Source organism: Vidua macroura, chromosome 8 (assembly GCF_024509145.1).
Source record: "Vidua macroura isolate BioBank_ID:100142 chromosome 8, ASM2450914v1, whole genome shotgun sequence".
In the NCBI taxonomy this organism is placed as follows: domain Eukaryota; kingdom Metazoa; phylum Chordata; class Aves; order Passeriformes; family Viduidae; genus Vidua; species Vidua macroura.
This window is the reverse complement of record NC_071578.1, coordinates 11,982,290-12,000,647: the sequence shown is the minus strand read 5'-3', so window position 1 is coordinate 12,000,647 and position 18,358 is coordinate 11,982,290. Positions and strand designations below refer to the sequence as shown.

Here is an 18,358-nt window from a genome sequence, read left to right as displayed (position 1 = left end):
AAAGTCCCTATTTTTAATATATACTTTTAAAGAGGCATAAGAAATGATGCCTTCATGCTGCAGAGTTTGGATACAACAAAGGGCTCCTTCATGCCCATCTCCAAGACAGCACCACTGCTGTTGCTCCTCACAGGAACATGGTGATCCAGCTGCAGCCCCCTGTGGAGTGTGCAGGTGCCAGCAGAGGCCTGCAGTGCTGCTAAGGACAAAGGGCCATCAGAGGGTTGTTCGTGATCACAGGCAAAAAGGGAAATTCTGTGACTAAGGCTGTAAAAAAGATCCTGGGGGAACATAAAGCCCCATGGCAGGGGAGTGAAGAAGTTGGCTTACTTCGCAAGTAAGCTGTCAGGTCACTGTAAGATATACCAGGTGACCCTGGAGGCCCAGGTGGTCCAGGCAGTCCAATGCTCATCCCAGAACCTGCAAAATCAAATAGATTCACATTATCAGAACAGGCTGTTACAGTGTAAGCAGACAGTCCACAGGGCTTGTTCACAGGCAATGCAGGAAGGGCTCCTGCAGAGTGGAATGTCCCCATCAGCAGGCTGTGCCAGGAGCCAGAGCTCAAACCTTGTTCTGGATTTGTGACTTTGCCCTGCCAATCCCAAGGACACCCATAGACAGGCAGACAGCAGGCTTCTACTCCTGGCAAAAGCTCTGCACCTCATGAACCCATTACATGGTGGGGACACCCCTGGACCTGCAGCTCAGCTGCAACTCACAGGCCGATGCATGTGCTGCTCTCCCTGTGTCTGTGGCTCTAGGGCAACACTGTGCATTTTGTGATTTGTGTTAATGAAATGTCCCTGCTGACAAAATGCAGCTGCCCTGCCTGAGCCATTGGAGTGCTGCCATTACACTGCAGTTTCCTGCTGAAAATTCCCTCCATCTTAGAAGCACTCCACTAGTGACATCTGGTCTCAAAGAGCAGTTCAGAGAAACTGAGCGTGGACCAGGCTGTGTTTTTAAGCAGACAGTTGCAGCTACCAGGATTAGGCATTTTAGCACTGCTGCTGGGATGCACAAAGAGTCCTCTCTGTCAAACAGCTCTTATATGCCATATCACCCCTTTACAGATGGGAAAATGAAGCAGAGACATAGAAATTGTTTCAACTAACTTCTAAGAGTTTGTTGCCTGAGCTGCCTTGACACAAAGTGGGCACAGACCAACTCTTTCACAGGGAAATATGTCCTGACCACAGAGATAAAGGTTAGAAAGGCACTTAAAGGTGTTGATGTGACTTCTAAGATGGCTAAAATTTTGTTCCTAAGCTCAATTTTTAATAAAGAAAGGATTCATTACTACTCTGTCAGTGGTATCTTAGCTACAGGGTATCTTTGTTCTCTTCCAAGTCTCTCACAGTCCCTGTGAGGAGATCTCTGTACACAGGGATTCGCACAATTAGCACTGGAATAATTTCTACTGAGTTGACAGCATGAGCTTTGTGCTGGGCTCCCAAAGGAACAGAGGGAAACACACACTAATAAAACCATTACTTGACAAGTAGCTGATAAACCTCCTGGTCAGCTCATCATAATCCAGTGACAGAGACATTCCATCTCCCCCTGGCCCAGGAGGTCCCGGTGGGCCCTGAGGTCCAATGAGATACCGACGAATTTCTTCTCCTAGAAATGAAGAAAAGCATCTTTTAAGGCTGTCCAGCTGCTGCACAGACACCAAGTGTGAGGAGTTCCCAGCCTGTGAGCTGAGCCCCCTCCACCAGGGAAATCATCAAAACCTATGGATGCAAAGCTCCTTTTCTCCCTCTTTTCCGAGTGAATTGTCCTGCATATGGTGCCAGAAACATTTGTGACAAGGCTGGGAACCTCCTATATAAGGGTATGAGGAGGATCAGAATTTGGATTGCTTAAGGGACCTCCCTGTTTTTTTTTTTTTTTTACCTGTTTTTTCAGGACACTTTGGAAAACTTTTTGGGTAAAGGGAATTAAAAGCAGCTCAGCTGGGAAAGACCATGCTGAGCTTTGTGTCACTTTGAAGCCATTTGGAGCACAGTGCTGGCCAGCATCATCAATACCTTCAGGGACAGCCAAATGACATCCTAGAGATTTACCTGTCAGTCCACAGTAACAGTATACATAGGAAAGAATACAAAGTTGGAGATCCCCTTCACCTTAAGAACAACAACACATCAAGGCTACGGGGGCAACACTGGGAGTGGGGGAGCTGGAAAGTAGAACACTCTGAAGCAGCTGCAGGTAACTCCAGTTGCAGACTGGAGACTGGAAGGGAAAGGGAGATCTCCAGTGCATGCCTTTACCCTCAATCCCATGTTTCCCTTGAGGGTCACTTACTTTGCAGCAGGTCCAGAAGTTCTTGGTACAAAATGGATGTAGTGGATACTGAGCTAGAAAATGACTCATAGCGACCTGAAGAGCCTGTGGGAATGAAAAGGTTTTACATGGGCTGGTATGAGACAGAACGGGGGCGGGGGGGTCAGGAAGGAACAAAGGAATGATGAATTAATTAACTGGTAGAATGGGCTTCTCATGCCACCAGCTATGAAACAGCTGCTCTCTCATACATCCTGGTCATCATACACAGCTGTGTGCTCTGTGCATTTCTGGTTGAGATTCCAGGCTACTTCCAAAAGCTCTGGGACTTCATCTACTTTAGGAGGGCCCCAAGTACACAAGCCAACCCCCAAATACTTGAGACCACATATACTAAATAAAGCCATATCTGTTTGGGGTCTTTGGGGTGTCAAAGAGTCTAACAATAAGTATTTAATACAAGACTTTTTAAACAGCAGCAACTGCTAATTAATCTAACCATTAAAAAAGGACAAGGTTCAGAGGACACCTCAGCTATGTAGAGTCCTGGGCCTAGACTGCTGAAGATAAATTACCTGGTTGGGGTGCTGCTATTTAAAGACTTGTTTCTCCTCTGGTTCTCACCTCCTAGGTGCTGCACAAGCTCAGCTGAGGGCATGACACAGTACAGAGTTTACCAATATGGTGCTTACTTGTCATATAGCTCATGACACGGGTAGCCAGCTCTGCATAATCCAAGGTCATCCCATCTGCAGTGGTGATAAGTCCAGGTGGGCCTGGAGGGCCTGGTGGGCCTTGGGCACCAGTGAAATAATGTCTGATGTTGTCACCTACGTAGAAAGCCCAAGATATGCCCACATCACTAAGAGGGAAGACTGACCATATGCACAATTATCAGACCCTCTTGCTCTGACAAAGAATGGGACAACAGAAGGACAGTTCTACAGAGGCCACAGTGGACAACAGCACCTCACAGTATTCAGCAGAAATAAGCCCAGAGTAGCAGGGCTGTTATTTCTAATAGAAGAGGGACAAGGCCCTAGGGAGCAAAAGAGAGATAGGCATGAAACTGCTGACCCACAGCAAAAATCTCATTATACTCACTCTTCAGGTAGTCAGTCACATACTGCTGAATCTCCTGAGATGAACCTCCACTTGGGCCAGGAGGACCAGGTGGCCCAGGAGGTCCTGGGGGTCCCTGAATTTGTCTGGATCCACCTACCGAAAGCATTGTAAGGAGAAGGAGTGTTTTTGGCACAGTTGCATTAGACCAAGTGATAGTGAAGTGTATTTGCATTAAGCCCTTCCCACAGGCCTGGAAAGACCTTTGGAAATTGAATATGGGGGGGTTCCCCCTGCATCTTTAAACACAGTCTGAGCATGGGCTATTTGGCAGTATAATGTCTTCAATTAATTCAGCATCTTATAATTCAGCCTGTGCAGAGCTGAGTCCAGAGACATTCCTGGCTTGGTACAGGCAGACCTGGTGGGTTTGTGCACTAGAGTGCAGTGCTGTGCTGAATATAGATGGAGATCATAGAGCTCAGGCTCATTAGTCTAACATCATTGCCCTGCTGCTCCCAATCCCAGTCAGCCTGGGCATCACCAGTTCAAGAACCTATCCACACAGAGGCAAAATTCTGACTTAATGGATTCCTAGTAAGTTGGAAAAAAAAAACCCTGTCAATTCTTAAATTTTCTGATTTAAGGCAAGCTGTGCAAAAAGAGGTTTTGAACACAAATCTCATCAGCATTAGGTTGGCACCCACACTGATAAAAGTCAAAGGAGCTTTTTAAAAGCCTCCACCAGGATATCAGCATTCCTTCTTAATATCAGAGCAATGATGGTCTCATCTCTTACCTCGAGATGCTCCTGGGATGCCAGGTGCGCCTGGGACACCTGCATCACCTGGAAAAGAGTGAGGGAGACAGACACTTGTAATGGGTATGACTGCATGTCGCATACTTGGTCATGTGAAACAGTTGAGCTACGTGTCAGAGAAGCAACTACCCAGCCCTTGCAATGAGTGTCTTGAAATGCCAGCTTGTTGGGAAAGAGAAGAGACCATGGCAGCTTTCCTGAGCCTTCTGTGACCTCGTCAAGTGCCAATTCTATTGCTGTGGTCCTACTTTGCCTGAAAAGGCAGGGGTGAGCACAGCTCTAGTTCCCAAAGGACCGGGTTGTTCCATCCTTTTATCTCAACCGTGCTTGGATGTGTGAGGCCACCCCCAATAAAAGAAAGAAGTTTTTTAACTTCACCTTTTGGTCCAGGTGGGCCAGGTGGGCCTGGGGGTCCCTGTATGGTGACTCTTTCACCTGCCAGTTGTAGAAAGAGAGTCAGAGATTCACAGGAATAACGTATGTAGGCAAAATTCCAGCTCCAGTAAAATAAAGTTAGAATGAATAGAGCAGGATTTTGGCCTGATTTCAGCCCAGGGATGATGAATTCAAATGAGGAAAGGGGGCACAGACTAACCGTGGGAGGAGAATGCTGAAAGGCCAGGATCACCCGGTTCTCCTGCATGAGACACAGAAATGAAGGAGCACTCATACACTCAGGCAAGGTACCCTGAAACCCACTCATATCTCCTTACCTGTGAATCCCCGTGGACCTCGTTCACCTGTGAACAGGGAAGCAGAGGAACAGTGTTAGGATTTGCTTTATTCTCATCAGCAACATCCCAGCCCACACTGCTGCATATCATCTTGGTCTTCAATTTGTAGGGGAGAAATGGGTAAAGGGAGCAAGTCCACGTTTTCCTGACAGCTGAGTTGAGCTACACTTCACAGGGCTACCTCCTTGTACTGACTTAGTCCACAGTGCATTTTGCAAAAAGGCTGTCCCCTTCAATGACAAATCTGAAGTTCTGAATGTTCTTGAGTATAATGGGCTTGCAAAGTTGGGATCTGAATACAGCGACTGCCTTGACACCGGTACTGGAGGCTAATAAATTTATTTGACAAAGACTGACTTGTTTTACAGCAGTCCTACTTAGTGACAGCTGTGCTTGCTTTCTTACAGACAGAGAAAGGCAGGATTTTCTGCTCCTAAGCCCTTCCTACTTTTCAGTCTAAGGTGCTGAGATCCCTCTAGCACTTTGGTGAGGCAGCACAATATACCCACCTTGGTCTCCCTTTGGGCCTGGTGGTCCTGGTGGACCTGGTGGGCCTGTGAAGAATGATTCTGCAATTCAAACAAAGAGATTTCTTCATGGCATCCAACAGAACATGAAACAAGGTTTCTCTGGCCCTACTTGATCCTAGCCATATATGTGGTCTCTGGAACTGCAACAGGACATTCCCAGGACCAGGTGATAGAATGAGTGGTAAGAACCTACCTGAGGTGGACATGGATGATCCTGGTCTCCCTGGTGGGCCTGGAGGTCCTGGCAATCCTTCTCCTAGGCAAAAGGGACACAGAAAGGCTTCAGGAAGGATCAGCCTCAGCAGTGTAAGTAAATGAACACAAGAGCTGCTACATGTCCAGCCATGGCCTTAGCTTGAGTATTTCTCAGTGTAGGCCCTTATCATTGTTTCCTTCACACATCTATCCCTGGTAGTTACTTTTTTACTATCATTTGCCACCACAGCAGAAGAGGACAGAGAAACTCCTTTCTTTGTGGTACTGGGTGCCTATCCCATCACACACCTAACCTGCTCCCTTTTCCTACTGAGCAGAGAGCAAGGAGTGGGGTTCTGTTCCTGTCACATGTCCTCCCACACCTTCCCTGTTCTGGCTGAGAAAGGGAAATCTGTGTTACAGGATGGGGCGTGGGGATATGTTCCTTATGATAAGAACCTCCCCATATGTCCGCAGCTGAAAGTTAAATCTGGACAAGTAAGAAGTAAATATGGAATTGAATGCAGTTACTTCCTTTGGCAAGTTGAAAACTTTGAGTGTCTTCCCAAAAAGCATGGCTTTTACTAATTAATACTCTGGCTAGAACCCTCTGCAAAAGCAAATGTTCTTTGTCGGGCAGCATCTTGCTGCACTGAAATTGTGTTGGTAGAAACACACTATGTGACATTCTCCTTCCAACCCTAGGCCTTGGAAAAAACCTCCCACTTTCCAGTTGGGTTTCAGAGGAACAAGCTCTTACCTGGGGGACCACGAGGTCCAGGAGGTCCCTGCACAGATTCACCTGATGACAAAAGAAACAGGGGTATTAGGGAACATTTACTCAGCAAACTGCATGGCCCAGAAATGTGCCATGTTGTGTTAGCATTCCTTGCTTAGGCGCTGAGCTCTGTATGTTACATACCTGGTGGTCCAGGGGGACCTGGGGGTCCTGCTCGCCCATGTAAATCTCCCAGCACTGTGCAAAAGAAAAACACAAACAAGGGAAAATTGTTGCTATGGAGTGACTGCTGCTATGGAAACTGTCAATATATTGCTGCTGCTTTTGATTGTAAGAAGCTCTTACAATCAAAGGGGGACTAAGATGGGACCTGGGTGACCTAAGCCCAAGATGAAGTAGAGGAAGGAGAGGAGAGATGTGCTTGGTTAGGACATGAAGAAAAATACAGCTCTGAGCAGGATACTGGAAACAGGTTGTTGAGAGAAAGAGCAAAGGACTTAAAAGCTAAAGAAGGAAGGAAAGAACTTCAAGGAAAGGAAAGATTCTTTAAAAGAGGCAAGTTTTGGGAAGAGAACATAACACTGACATTATTTAACAAGTAACTGCACTGTGTTGTCTTGATTGTACTGTGTGATGTACCCTCACCTCCAAGCTGAGGCACAAACTCAAAGTTCAGTGATGCTGTGATCCAAGGTGCCTGAATGCAGAACTGGACAGTACTGAAGCATGGTCTGAATCTACATGGCCCCATTCAGATGGTCATCAGGCAAGGATCATTTATAATTTTATGCCCTCTTCTACCTTGCTGCAAATTTGCAGAGGTCCCAGATCCTAAGAATAGCAACTCTAAGTGCATCACACATCTACACATCTAGTGCTGCACAGAGCAAGCACTCTTCTTGGGATGTTGCTAAACCATTTTGTTCTGCTCCACTTATTTTCATTTTAAAATTTTTAAATTTTTACAAAATGTTACATTTTTAATCTTAAAATTTATTTTAAGATTTATTATTTATTTATTCTAATATATTTTTATTATTATTTATTTATTTTATTTATTGACTCCCCTGTGAATTAATCCTTTAATTTGAAGAGAGATTATTTCTGTTGCTTAGATTAACATGCCTTTTCAAACTGGTTCTCATCTTACAGATGGCTCCATGCTCATATTGCACAGGGAACTGCCCTGTGTGAACTCAGTGGCTGGAAGCTCTTAGCTCGTGAGTATCTCCCCTGTTAGTGGCTACTTACCAGGCACCATTCCTCAGCTTCCCTCTCTATGCTGTGGGCCTGATGCCATCTGCTTCCTTTTGAAAGGACTTTGGGATGCACAGATGAGGAGGAAAGAAGAGGTAGCTGGCATTGCAGACACACCACTACACACACACACTTGCCCCATGTCACATTGAGAAGAAAGAGTTAGAGGCATCTCCTGGTAGCTGTGAGCTGGCCTTGAAGCTCTGACACATCTCCAGGCAAAGGAGTGGAAAGGCAGGGCCACTTACTTTGAGATGCTAATGATGAGACTTCTGTTCTGATGGTTTCTATCACAGCTTCACCAGGGGATCCTTTCTCACCCCGTGGACCTTTTACCAGGAAAAAAAAAAGCAACAGAGAAAGGGAGTTATGTAACTGAGAGAGGGTGACATTTTGTACCTACTCTGACAAGAGGTTCAGACTTTTCTTATGAGAACTGGGAGCATGAACTCAGTCCCCAGATCTGAGGGACACTGCATTCAAGTGTGAAAATTATGCCCAGTTTGCTCTAACAGGATCACAGAAAACCAGCTAAGAAAGGTTCTTAGGGGTCAGCTCTGTTCAGGCCCTTTCTAAGAGATGTCTGCCCAACTGGCAGTGCTTTCACTGCTTTCACAGTGACATTAATCCAAATTTGGCTCTAGTTTGTTCTCCTGCCTTTCAAAATGGCAGGAGGTATCCAGCTGGGCTATATCCCCTATCACAGAAAGGCAACAGCACTTGAGGAGTGCCTTAGAAATACCAGTCTTCAGGAAAAATAGCATAAGAAAAAAAAGACATTTGCAGCATCCACATTACACTGCCTCTTATCACCCTCTTACCACCCTCCTTCTTCCCCTAGGAAAACAAAAAATTATAAACATTCTTTACTAGATTAATTAATCCAAATAATGCAACAAAATGAACTGAAAGGAAGAAATCTGCAAACAAAAATGAGAGGGAATGTGCCAAGGGCTTAGAGAATTAGAAACAAAGAAAAACTAATGAATTCCTTTCTCTTAAGAAGCATAATCAAAGCTGAAGGAAAATGGTACCTTGCTGTCCAGGGAGACCAGCTGGTCCAACAGGACCTAGTTTCAAAGGAAAAAACCCGAATTTCATTAGATTTTACTGGCTGTATTTTACAATAGCAGAAAATAATCAATAGAACTTTTATGAGAACTAAGACTATCAAAAATGTATTTTTCTACACAACTAAATGGAATTGCTATGGGGTATGAATTAATCAATGCCCCATATATTACTTGAATTTCCATCTCCTGGCAATTAAAATGCTTGGTGCCTCTTGGAGTGGGGAAATAACCAGAATGCCACTGACCACAACAGAAAAGGAATGCAAAAGGCCTAACCCTTGTCTCACATTCCATACTGCAAACTGAGACTGTCTCTGCCAAACCAGCTCCAGGACTAGCTCCAGGCACAGAAGTGCCATGAGAATCAGGGCTCAGGAACTCTGCTGCCTGACACCAGAATGCTGGAGGGCAGTGTCTGACTGGGACAGAGGAGTCTGAGGCCTGAGCTCATGCACAGCCAGTGTGTGTGTGTGTGTGAAAGATTTACAGATGCTTGAGTGGGAGTTCTGCTGCCTTGAGCTCAAAGCTGAGACTGAAAACCAAGCACTTCCTAATTTCAGCAACAGGGAAAGGGATTATACACAAGCCTGCTTTCCTGAGCAGTGAAAGAGCTTGATTCTAGTCCCTGGATTTGACCTATCACTATTTTGTACTCATCAGTACTCACCTGGAACACCTGGGGGACCAGTGGGGCCAGGTGGGCCTGGGGGACCTGGTGGGCCTGGCAGAGTAATAGTTGATGAACCCTCTGAAAAACAAACACATAGATTTGCACACAGACACTTATATTCACACATCCAGTAAATGTGCACAAATCTATGCTTAAGGAATACCACATCTATGGCATATATATTCTCCCAGCACAGGGAGCCCCAGTACAGGTCTGACACACAGTCAAGATGAATTGAGGAGGCACAAAAAAACCCCAGAGAAAACCTTCCTAAATCAGAAGTGTGACCCCTCACAGCACTACATACCCGCACTTATGACTTTTCCTGGAGCTCCAGGTTCTCCTAGGGAAACAAAGGTACAAAAGTTGAGCTTCTTTTTAGGGGGGTGGGTAAGAGCTATAATAAGCTCAATAACATTGTAGTTTCTGTTCTTTCTGCTCTTGATCTCTTGTCTGAGAAGTCACAGCACTAGAAGGTCAGGGGAGAAGCAAGAGAGCTGTGCTAATCCAGAGATGCCCTCTGATCAGCTTTCCAAGCACTACATCTGCCAGCATAGGCAATAGCTTGATTTATCTGAGGCAGGCACACAGCTTCCACTGGTGGAAGTCACCAGGCATCTTATGCTCAGGGCAGAACCGGGCTTCAAAGCTTGCTCAGAGGAGAGGTGTCATGCCAAATCCCTCAGCAGATGCCCTCATTGCCCTCCACGTATGCTCAGGGAAGCTCTGCCTACCGTGCTTCTCAAACCTTCCCTTCCCAAAGCCACTAGATGCCACTGTTGATCCAGGGACTGGTCAGTAGAGCAGCTAATCCCTGCTAAAATGAAATCCTTAGAGAGAAAATGAGCCTTAGAGAAGAAACAAAACTCACCTTTAGCCCCTGGTCGGCCTGGGTTGCCTGGAAGTCCTGATATGAGGTAGAGAAACAATTTAAAATAGTTAATGCAAATATTGTTTTCTGTATGTTTTTCAGGTACCCCAGCTGTTTCACTTGGGGGTTTGTAGAAGGAGCTCCCTACTCAAGACTCCAGATTTCAGCCTTTATAAGCAAGTCCCTGAGGACTTTATAAGCAAGTGGAGGAACAGACTGAGCTGGTTGTGTCCCTGGGCTTCCCTAGTCCCACTGCTCCCTGGATGATGACACTGCTTCGCAGATTTACCTGTAGCTTCTTCTAGGTACTGCCACCTGTCCTGAGGCTCCTGGATGAATTCCCTCATGAACTGTCCCCCCATAACCACCTCTGCCTAGAGATGTCACATCCTCTGTTTACATTGCTATTGCTACATCCTCTCCCTTCTGTTTCTGCTGCTGATTAGAAGGACTTTTCAGTGATGCACAGGGAACTGATATGTTATGTTTTGGGGAAAGGCAAAATTTCAACACTCAAAAGCCTTGGACTGCTCAAAAATCCCACATCTTGCACAAAACCTGTCTCAAAAGCCAAAGGAGATGTGGAAACCTTGGGATATCCTGAACTTTGGAAACCCTGAACACCACAGAGGGAAAAAATACAAGGGTTTTTTGAACCCATATCAAAGTGTGTCATTGATACATTGGAATATGGAAAAGCCTACCTGGTGGTCCTTGGGGTCCTGTAAGACCTGTCAGAAAAATGCAATAACTCTTAATATGTCTAAAAAAATTTTATGTGGGAAAAGGATAGACAGGGAGAAAAAGATTACATTTTTGTGAAATTATAGCACATAATTCTCAAGTGGTGGAAACTGGCTTAGCAACTGCTATGTAAATCAGCTCATAGCAGCTGATGTTTGTACTGTGGGCAATTTTGGGATCATAAAGGGTCTAGATTCTCTATGTATTTTCCTTTCATTACCACCTTAAGAATACAGGGATCCTCTGCCAGATTTAAATTCAAATTAAGACTGGAAATTGACAAATACATCTGTGTTCCTGACTGAGCAAAAAGCATTTTTGTTCTCTGTATGCGTTTACCTGGCTCTCCAGCATCTCCAGTGGGTCCCGGAGGGCCTCTGGCACCTGGCATTCCCATTAGACCTGGTTCACCTAGGGACATAATCACCATTAATGAGACAGAAGTCACTGACATACAATCTACCAATCCATTCAAGCTCGACTGTCCTGCAGCACTTTCTACCTATTGTATTCTCACAGCCAAGTGGCCATCTCCAGCATCAGTGTCTGGGAGGGGAACATCAGTGACAGAAGAGTTCTGTAGTGAGGTAATTCTGTCACAATTTACAGCCTGCTCCATTTTATGTCTCAGTTCCATATTTACAGGTTAACTCTACAGTTCTGAGACAGAAGATCCCAGAACATGAATCTGCTGCCATCTTTCTCCCACCCCTTTTACAAATCAACCTCCTGCCATATCAGAAAGTACCTGTACTTCTACCTCAAAGGAAGCTCTTACCTTTTTCACCTGGCTGTCCATCACGACCAGCTTGTCCTGTCCAAAGAAAGACATTGTCAGGGACTTCTCAACAGTACCACAGTATCCTCTATTCCTCCAAAGTGGAGCACAGCCCTAAGCCTAAGAGTGGCTTTCCATCACATTGCATCTGAAAGAAACCTTGGCTGCAGTTAATGAAGGTCCAGGAAGCATTCATTCAAAACTTAACTGTAGGACATTTTTTTCTGAGTGTACAGACTAATCACAGGTGTCTAAAGGAAAGACCTAGGATCACAACAAGCATGATTCCACTCCCGTGTTGTTTCCTTGTCTGTGCTCACAGAAACACAATCTGGGTGGCAATGACATACGCCTCACATAAATACAGCTGCTTTCTGGTACCCACCTACAGGTCCTTTAGCCCCTGGCTCTCCTGGAGGTCCAGGTATTCCTCTTGAGCCTTGTTCACCTGTAGCAAAATAGTATGAAAATGAATCAAACAACTCTTGGACAATTCTGTCAGCAATATTTGCTGCTTTGCAACCAAAAACCAGCATTGACAGGATGTTCAGGCCTCATGATTCACAACTGTCTCCGGGCATTAGAAATGCTCAAGTGATGTGAATACAGGGCATGTGAGAGAAGATTTTCCTAAAGCTAAATACACAGATTGTTACCAAGATTACTGGAATCAAGAATGTGATCTATTTGTTTATAATTTTGGTGCAAAAATAAAACTCCTATAACCAGTAACATCATTATAGTGCTTCAGAAAGCTAACTGGGATTGGCTGGGCTATACTTTTATTAGGTTGGCTGTTACTCCAGTATTTCAATCCACTGACCTGTCATTCCACGAGAACCCTTCTCACCCTGATCACCTGTGGTACAAAAAAGGAACACATTCTGTGAGGTTGCTTCATTGTAACATGTTTCCATCAGAGAAAATAAAGTCTGCTTTCTGACAAGAGCACAGAAGAAAAAGTCAAAGATGGATAAGGGTAAAACCCATGGACAGTAACCATACCTAAAGGAATTTAAAGAAAATAACCACAAAAAATACCTAATTGGTCAACATACCTTTGGGTCCAGGGGGTCCACTGGCTCCTTTTTCACCTGAAAGATATATGGATGATTGAACAACAGTAATAACAAATGATAAGGAAAAGGCATTTAATGCATCACAAAAAATCTTAAGAGAAATACAGATTCTGTGTTACCAGACAAACTCAAACTGGAAAATCTTTTTCTTTAACACAGCTCCATCCATCCAACTGTTGTTTCCCTCTTACACTGCTCTACTACCTCTATGTCTCCTGCATTTCTCAATATTTGCTAGCAATCACTGACTAAGTTTTGGGTTGCCTCCCTTTTCTTCAGGCTTATGCTTTTCTTTGCCCTTAGAATCAAAATGTGACATGGTCAGACCATGTCTGCTGTTCAGAGCAGTGCTAGAAAAGCACCTCAGCTAGTGCTGCTTTATTTGCCAGGGGGAAGAGAAAGTTACCTTTAGCACCTGGGAGTCCTGCTTCACCTCTAAATCCTTGTAGGCCAGGAGGACCTGCAGAAAAATGAGATGGGGGGGGTTTCATTCATCCCACTCCCCACAATGCATCACTGAAGCAGAAAAACTATGAGAAGCTGTCACTGGTTTTGTTCTCCTCAGTCTCTAGATGCCACAGCAAAGGAAAAAAAGAATGCAGCACTCACCTGGAGGACCTTGTGGGCCTGGAGAACCCATCAGGCCTGTAAGGAACATGGATTTTATTTTAGTACCACCACAATTATAAAATGATCAAATTTCTTTCAGTTTGCCCAACAGCATCCACAACCCAATAGGTGTTTAGTGGATTGGAATTTCCCCAGCCATTAGAAGGATTTGCATTACTGGCATCCTCAAAACCAGGACAACAAATTTAGAGAACTTAGTCCTTGTGACATTGAGGAAATGCTTTTCACTTAAGTAAAGAGACCCAAGCCATCCATCTCAACTGGGATATGTGCTTCAGACCATTAGTTCACTTTTCTGGTTACTGCAGAGCAACACAAGTGAAACAGGACAGCTGGGGTGCCCATTTACTCCTAACCTCTCTGTTAGGTGCTCTCTCTCCATCTTCACATTTACCTTTTAGGCCAGTAGAACCTGGGGGTCCAGGTGGCCCTGGAGGACCTGGCTCACCAATAGCACCTGCAAAATAAGAGCATGAATAGACACGGTAGAATACAGCCATAATTCTATTTTTCCATTATTCCATCTACTGTTATCTTTCTCTGGTAAGTGTCATGAATAATCTGCTCATCAGTTCAAAACAGCCAAATAGATATGCATTGTCCAAGAAAAAATATGAGCTAACTGGGCTTTGGCAAGATGAATTCCCCAGCTTTGATGATCTGGATAACAGGGAAGAAGATAACGTTGATAGTGATATGATTTTGGTTCTGTCAGACTCAAACTTGACTGTAAGATCTGGGAAACCAAAGTAATCCTTGTTTACCCATTATAAGTCTGCTAAAAAAAAATCCTTTAAGCCATATTAATCTGTGCTGGGAAATGTATAGATATCAATTCTGGATTTGAATAGTGAAATCAAATTTTATCACTGAGATGTTCTATTAATCAGGACCAAACTCTTGCTTTTATCCATCTTTGTTTTATCCAACAACAAGACACTTGGTTCCTACCTCTGTCTCCTTTTTCTCCAAATCCAGGTGGTCCTGGCTCCCCTCGAGGCCCTGGCATCCCTTCTCTACCTCTTTGTCCCATGGGACCTTCCATGCCAGGCTCACCTACAGGAAAGAAGCACCTTGTAAAAGCAGGTGTCTGTGGGAGGGAGGCCTTGGGCAAAAGGACCTGTGGCCAGCTCCAGTGGGGAAGGCAATGATCACACCAGCCAGGTGTCTATATTCCCATGCCATGTGTCAGCCAGTTGTGAATGACTCACAGCACTGACAGAGATGCTCACCCATGCTTCCCTTCTGGCCTTTTGGTCCTTCTGGTCCTGCATGCCCAATTGGACCAGGAATGCCTGGAAAGAAAACACAGTAAGCATTCAGTAAAGTTCTTGACTATGTACCATAAAAGAATAGCATGCAACTTAGGGGAACCTCAAGCCTGGAGAGATTAATTCTATGGGGTAAAGAATATATTACTCATAAGGTGGGTACTTGATCTCTTTAGAAGAACATAATACATATAAAAACACAAGAAAGCTGAATCAAGTATTTATGCATCTGCAGGACTCTTTCAGTGCTAGTCTAGAATCTTCACAAACCCAAATTCAGCATGTTCAACTAAGGGGAAGTCTGACCAAGGCTTTGCTTGTAACCAAGTCTCTGAGCTGTGTCTGTAGCTCAGCACCAAGATATTAATCAAGTGACTTAGTCTATGCTAAATATTGACTCTTCAGAGAACCACCTTGAGCTAAGTTCAAGGAATTTTTCAAGAAAGTGCAAAATTTGTTCTTGTCCACAGTAATGTAAGTAAATGTCCTCCCTCAAAGAGGAATTGAACTATAGCCCACCTGGGGCACCAGGAAGTCCTCGATCACCTGTAGACAGAAATGAAAAGACAGTCAGTGGGGGAATAAGTCTTCTCTTTTTGTCACTTTGGCTAACCCTCACCCTCATAAAAAGGAGTTTATGTTCCTGGAATATTTACAAGTTCCAGTGTCTCCAGCAATTGTCTCCCTTCTATTTTCTATTATGCAAATAATTGAATCATTCACACCATGCAAAACTCTCTGGGCACTGAAGCACTCTGTGATTAAACCATGTAGAGCCTGACTTCAGGAATTACTTCCATCCAGGCAAAAGGAGCTTCCAGATTCAAAGCGAGATGTATTATCTCTTCTACTATGAACTCTAAAATTTTCTTTGACCAGAAAACGAGAGAAAAACCCCAATCTTCACAACAATATCTGAACTAACAGATAACTAGAATCAGCCTCTCCAAATTCTGGAGTAACAAAAAACCAGGCCCTACGACAGGCTACCAATCTTCCTGAGAAAGCAGGTAACTCTAGACTCACCTTTGGGACCTTGTATTCCCATGTCACCTGAGAAAAGTGGAAAAAAAATTTGAATCAAGAGCCATCCTATGATTACTCATTCATTTTGTCTTATAGTTGCTTTCCCACTTTTAATTAAAAACAAAGGAATTATGGCCAAACAGGACACTTCACACTGGAATAGTACAGGACCAGACACAATCTGGCCTTTCACACTGGCGCAATACAAGACTGAGCCTCCTGTATTGTTCTGTGTGCGATCAGGGTCTCTACAGTTTACATGGCAAACTGGCAAGAGCAGTACAATGATTGTCCCCCTGCACTCAGCTCTGGTGAGGCTGCACCCCACTGCTGTATCCAGTTCTGGCCCCTCACTACAAGGTCTTGAGGTACTGAAGTGAGTCCAGAGAAGAGAAACAGAGCTGGTGAAGGTCTGGAACACAAATCCTGTGAGGAGTGGCTGAGGGAGCAGGGTGTGTTTAGCCTGGAACAGAGAAGACTTGGGGCGGACCTTATTGCTCTCTACAACTGCCTAAAAGGAGGACAGTGAGCTGGGCGTCAGCCACTTCTCCCAAGTAACAAGTGATAGGACAAGAAGAAATGGCCTCAAGCTGCACCAGGGAGGTTTAAATTGGATATCAAGAAAAATTTCTTCACCAAAAGGGTTATGGGGAATTGGAACAGGCTGCCCAGGGGAAGAGTTGTCCCTGGAGGTATTGAAAAGGGATGTGACCCTTAGGGACCTGGTTTAGTGATGGACATGGACAGTGTTACATTTATGGTTGGACTCCATAATCTTCAAGGTCTTTTTCAACCTAAACAATTCTGATTCTTTTTGTTCAAGTACAAATCATCTTCATCTTTCTCATTGCTAATTGCCCCTTGAAGCAACAACCACCACAAAATTGTGTATTGCCAGAGCCAAGGAACTGGACAAGGGAAGAGAAGGACTATATGGCTGTACCTTTCTCACCACGTTCTCCTCTCTCCCCTCGGAAGTAGCCTGTAACAGGAAATGAAGGGGCCGTTAGAATTCATTATACAGCAGAGTAGCTACTTATTTCAAGAACAAGGATCCATCTATTTGGATTTGAGGCTACAAGCAGCACAGTATGGTTTTGTAAGTTTCCTCAGTAAATTTGTTTTCACAAATACATGAAATTTCTAAAGATGGGAGAATGTTGGCTCCTCTGTTGTTCATCTCTTTCCATCATGCGCTAAACAGAAGTAAATCACCTTTCCCTTGCTAACAAAAGTAGCATGAGAAATAAGCTATGGGTATAAGGTATTCATTTTTTGACTCTGCTCACCTCGTTCTATTTCCTTATTCAGTCTGCTCTTCACCATCAACCAGACTGACTCTTCATTTTCATATGGGAAGGTTGAGGAAGGTAAGTTACCGTGAAGAAAGTCTACTCTTGAAACAGCCTTTTCTAGTTTTGAATTCCCTTGGTTAATTGCCAGGAGGCCATCATTGATTTTTTCCAGGTCTTCCACACGAGATTTCAGCTTTCTCACTTCTTCAGCTGGAAGGTTAAAGGAAAATGCTAGGGAACATGCACCCAGATATGCATGCCTGAAATATCTCATGCTATCACAGGAACATGGCAACACTGTGTCATGTGGCTATGGCCACTGAGTTTTGCAGAATTCCTTGTATCTTTTTTCCTCCCAGAAGGGATATCTGGAATTTAAATGACAGCTTTGGAATCTGTCAGTCTTGGAGCAGTAGACCTCAGATCTCAGGAGCTTTCCTATCCTACTCACCCCAGGACTATGTAACTCCTCAACAAATATTGTATTCCTTATCCATTCTTTCTGTTCATTTATATCTCAGTAGCAAGTCACCATTAAACTGAATGTTTTACTCAGTTCTCTGGCCTGGTATCTCTGGTGCTTGCGCTTGTTCCCAGCTTAAAACCTTTGTCATTCTATACTATTCAACATTTTCTCCTCAGTTATTTCTTACCCAGAGCAATGAGTCCAAAAAGCAATCCAAGGAGAAACAACCAGGTTAGAAGCAAACCCAGGAGCCATTTCCACCAGCTACAGCAGGAACCACAGGGACACCAGGATGGTGCTGATCCAATTGCACCTCCTGCATCACCACTTGGTATTTCTGGAAGAGGGAAGGAAGAATCTCCCAGTTAATGAAGAGTTTCTTGACTTCAGAGTTAAGAATCTCTTACAATAAGGGCATCAGGGCCTGATACATTATATAGAGGGCTATGGAAAAAAATCTTTATGCCACTCTGTGCACATGGTGAGTGTAATTCTAGTCCCTGTGGAAGCTGGGAACAGTATTTCCTAAGGGAATTCAAACAGGAGACAAAAACACTCAGTGCATTTAAAAATAACAGCTGGAAAACATGATCACATGGGAGTAAATTTTTTGTACAGATCTGAGCCATAAATGACAGCAAAAGCCAGCATGGTCTGTCTGAGCCTTCTCTTCCCCATAAATCTGTCCCAGTAGTAGGATGCAGCTGGACTGTCAGCTATCTGATTTTCTCTAGTCATGAAAAAATAACCCAACTGTCCACTTATCTACAATCAAATCACTGGTACCAATTTCTCTGGTAACCTCCTGAACATTCCCTCCCTCTGA

The 18,358-nt window shown here is 44.3% G+C and overlaps 1 protein-coding gene across 2 annotated transcripts in view; it reads right to left on the bottom strand.

Moving 5' to 3' along the window:
- The window catches only part of COL17A1 (collagen type XVII alpha 1 chain), a 39,485-nt gene that overhangs the window by 4,039 nt on the left and 17,088 nt on the right, over positions 1 to 18,358 (bottom strand). Inside the window, exons 17-50 of one of the 2 annotated variants that reach the window (XM_053984334.1) lie at positions 17,720 to 17,869; positions 17,061 to 17,276; positions 16,715 to 16,753; positions 15,772 to 15,798; positions 15,265 to 15,291; positions 14,707 to 14,769; positions 14,426 to 14,530; positions 13,869 to 13,931; positions 13,454 to 13,489; positions 13,251 to 13,304; positions 12,824 to 12,859; positions 12,589 to 12,624; positions 12,151 to 12,213; positions 11,766 to 11,801; positions 11,327 to 11,398; positions 10,948 to 10,974; positions 10,244 to 10,279; positions 9,680 to 9,715; positions 9,370 to 9,450; positions 8,664 to 8,699; positions 7,878 to 7,958; positions 6,556 to 6,609; positions 6,394 to 6,435; positions 5,632 to 5,694; positions 5,418 to 5,477; positions 4,888 to 4,914; positions 4,770 to 4,811; positions 4,553 to 4,609; positions 4,154 to 4,201; positions 3,397 to 3,510; positions 2,985 to 3,122; positions 2,314 to 2,397; positions 1,498 to 1,626; positions 331 to 420 (exon numbers count right to left, since the gene is read on the bottom strand). In XM_053984334.1, coding sequence (XP_053840309.1) covers positions 331 to 420; positions 1,498 to 1,626; positions 2,314 to 2,397; positions 2,985 to 3,122; positions 3,397 to 3,510; positions 4,154 to 4,201; positions 4,553 to 4,609; positions 4,770 to 4,811; positions 4,888 to 4,914; positions 5,418 to 5,477; positions 5,632 to 5,694; positions 6,394 to 6,435; positions 6,556 to 6,609; positions 7,878 to 7,958; positions 8,664 to 8,699; positions 9,370 to 9,450; positions 9,680 to 9,715; positions 10,244 to 10,279; positions 10,948 to 10,974; positions 11,327 to 11,398; positions 11,766 to 11,801; positions 12,151 to 12,213; positions 12,589 to 12,624; positions 12,824 to 12,859; positions 13,251 to 13,304; positions 13,454 to 13,489; positions 13,869 to 13,931; positions 14,426 to 14,530; positions 14,707 to 14,769; positions 15,265 to 15,291; positions 15,772 to 15,798; positions 16,715 to 16,753; positions 17,061 to 17,276; positions 17,720 to 17,869 — 2,268 coding nt within the window. The remainder of the gene's footprint in view (positions 1 to 330; positions 421 to 1,497; positions 1,627 to 2,313; positions 2,398 to 2,984; positions 3,123 to 3,396; positions 3,511 to 4,153; positions 4,202 to 4,552; positions 4,610 to 4,769; positions 4,812 to 4,887; positions 4,915 to 5,417; positions 5,478 to 5,631; positions 5,695 to 6,393; positions 6,436 to 6,555; positions 6,610 to 7,877; positions 7,959 to 8,663; positions 8,700 to 9,369; positions 9,451 to 9,679; positions 9,716 to 10,243; positions 10,280 to 10,947; positions 10,975 to 11,326; positions 11,399 to 11,765; positions 11,802 to 12,150; positions 12,214 to 12,588; positions 12,625 to 12,823; positions 12,860 to 13,250; positions 13,305 to 13,453; positions 13,490 to 13,868; positions 13,932 to 14,425; positions 14,531 to 14,706; positions 14,770 to 15,264; positions 15,292 to 15,771; positions 15,799 to 16,714; positions 16,754 to 17,060; positions 17,277 to 17,719; positions 17,870 to 18,358) is intronic. The other variant, XM_053984335.1, reaches the window with a different exon arrangement.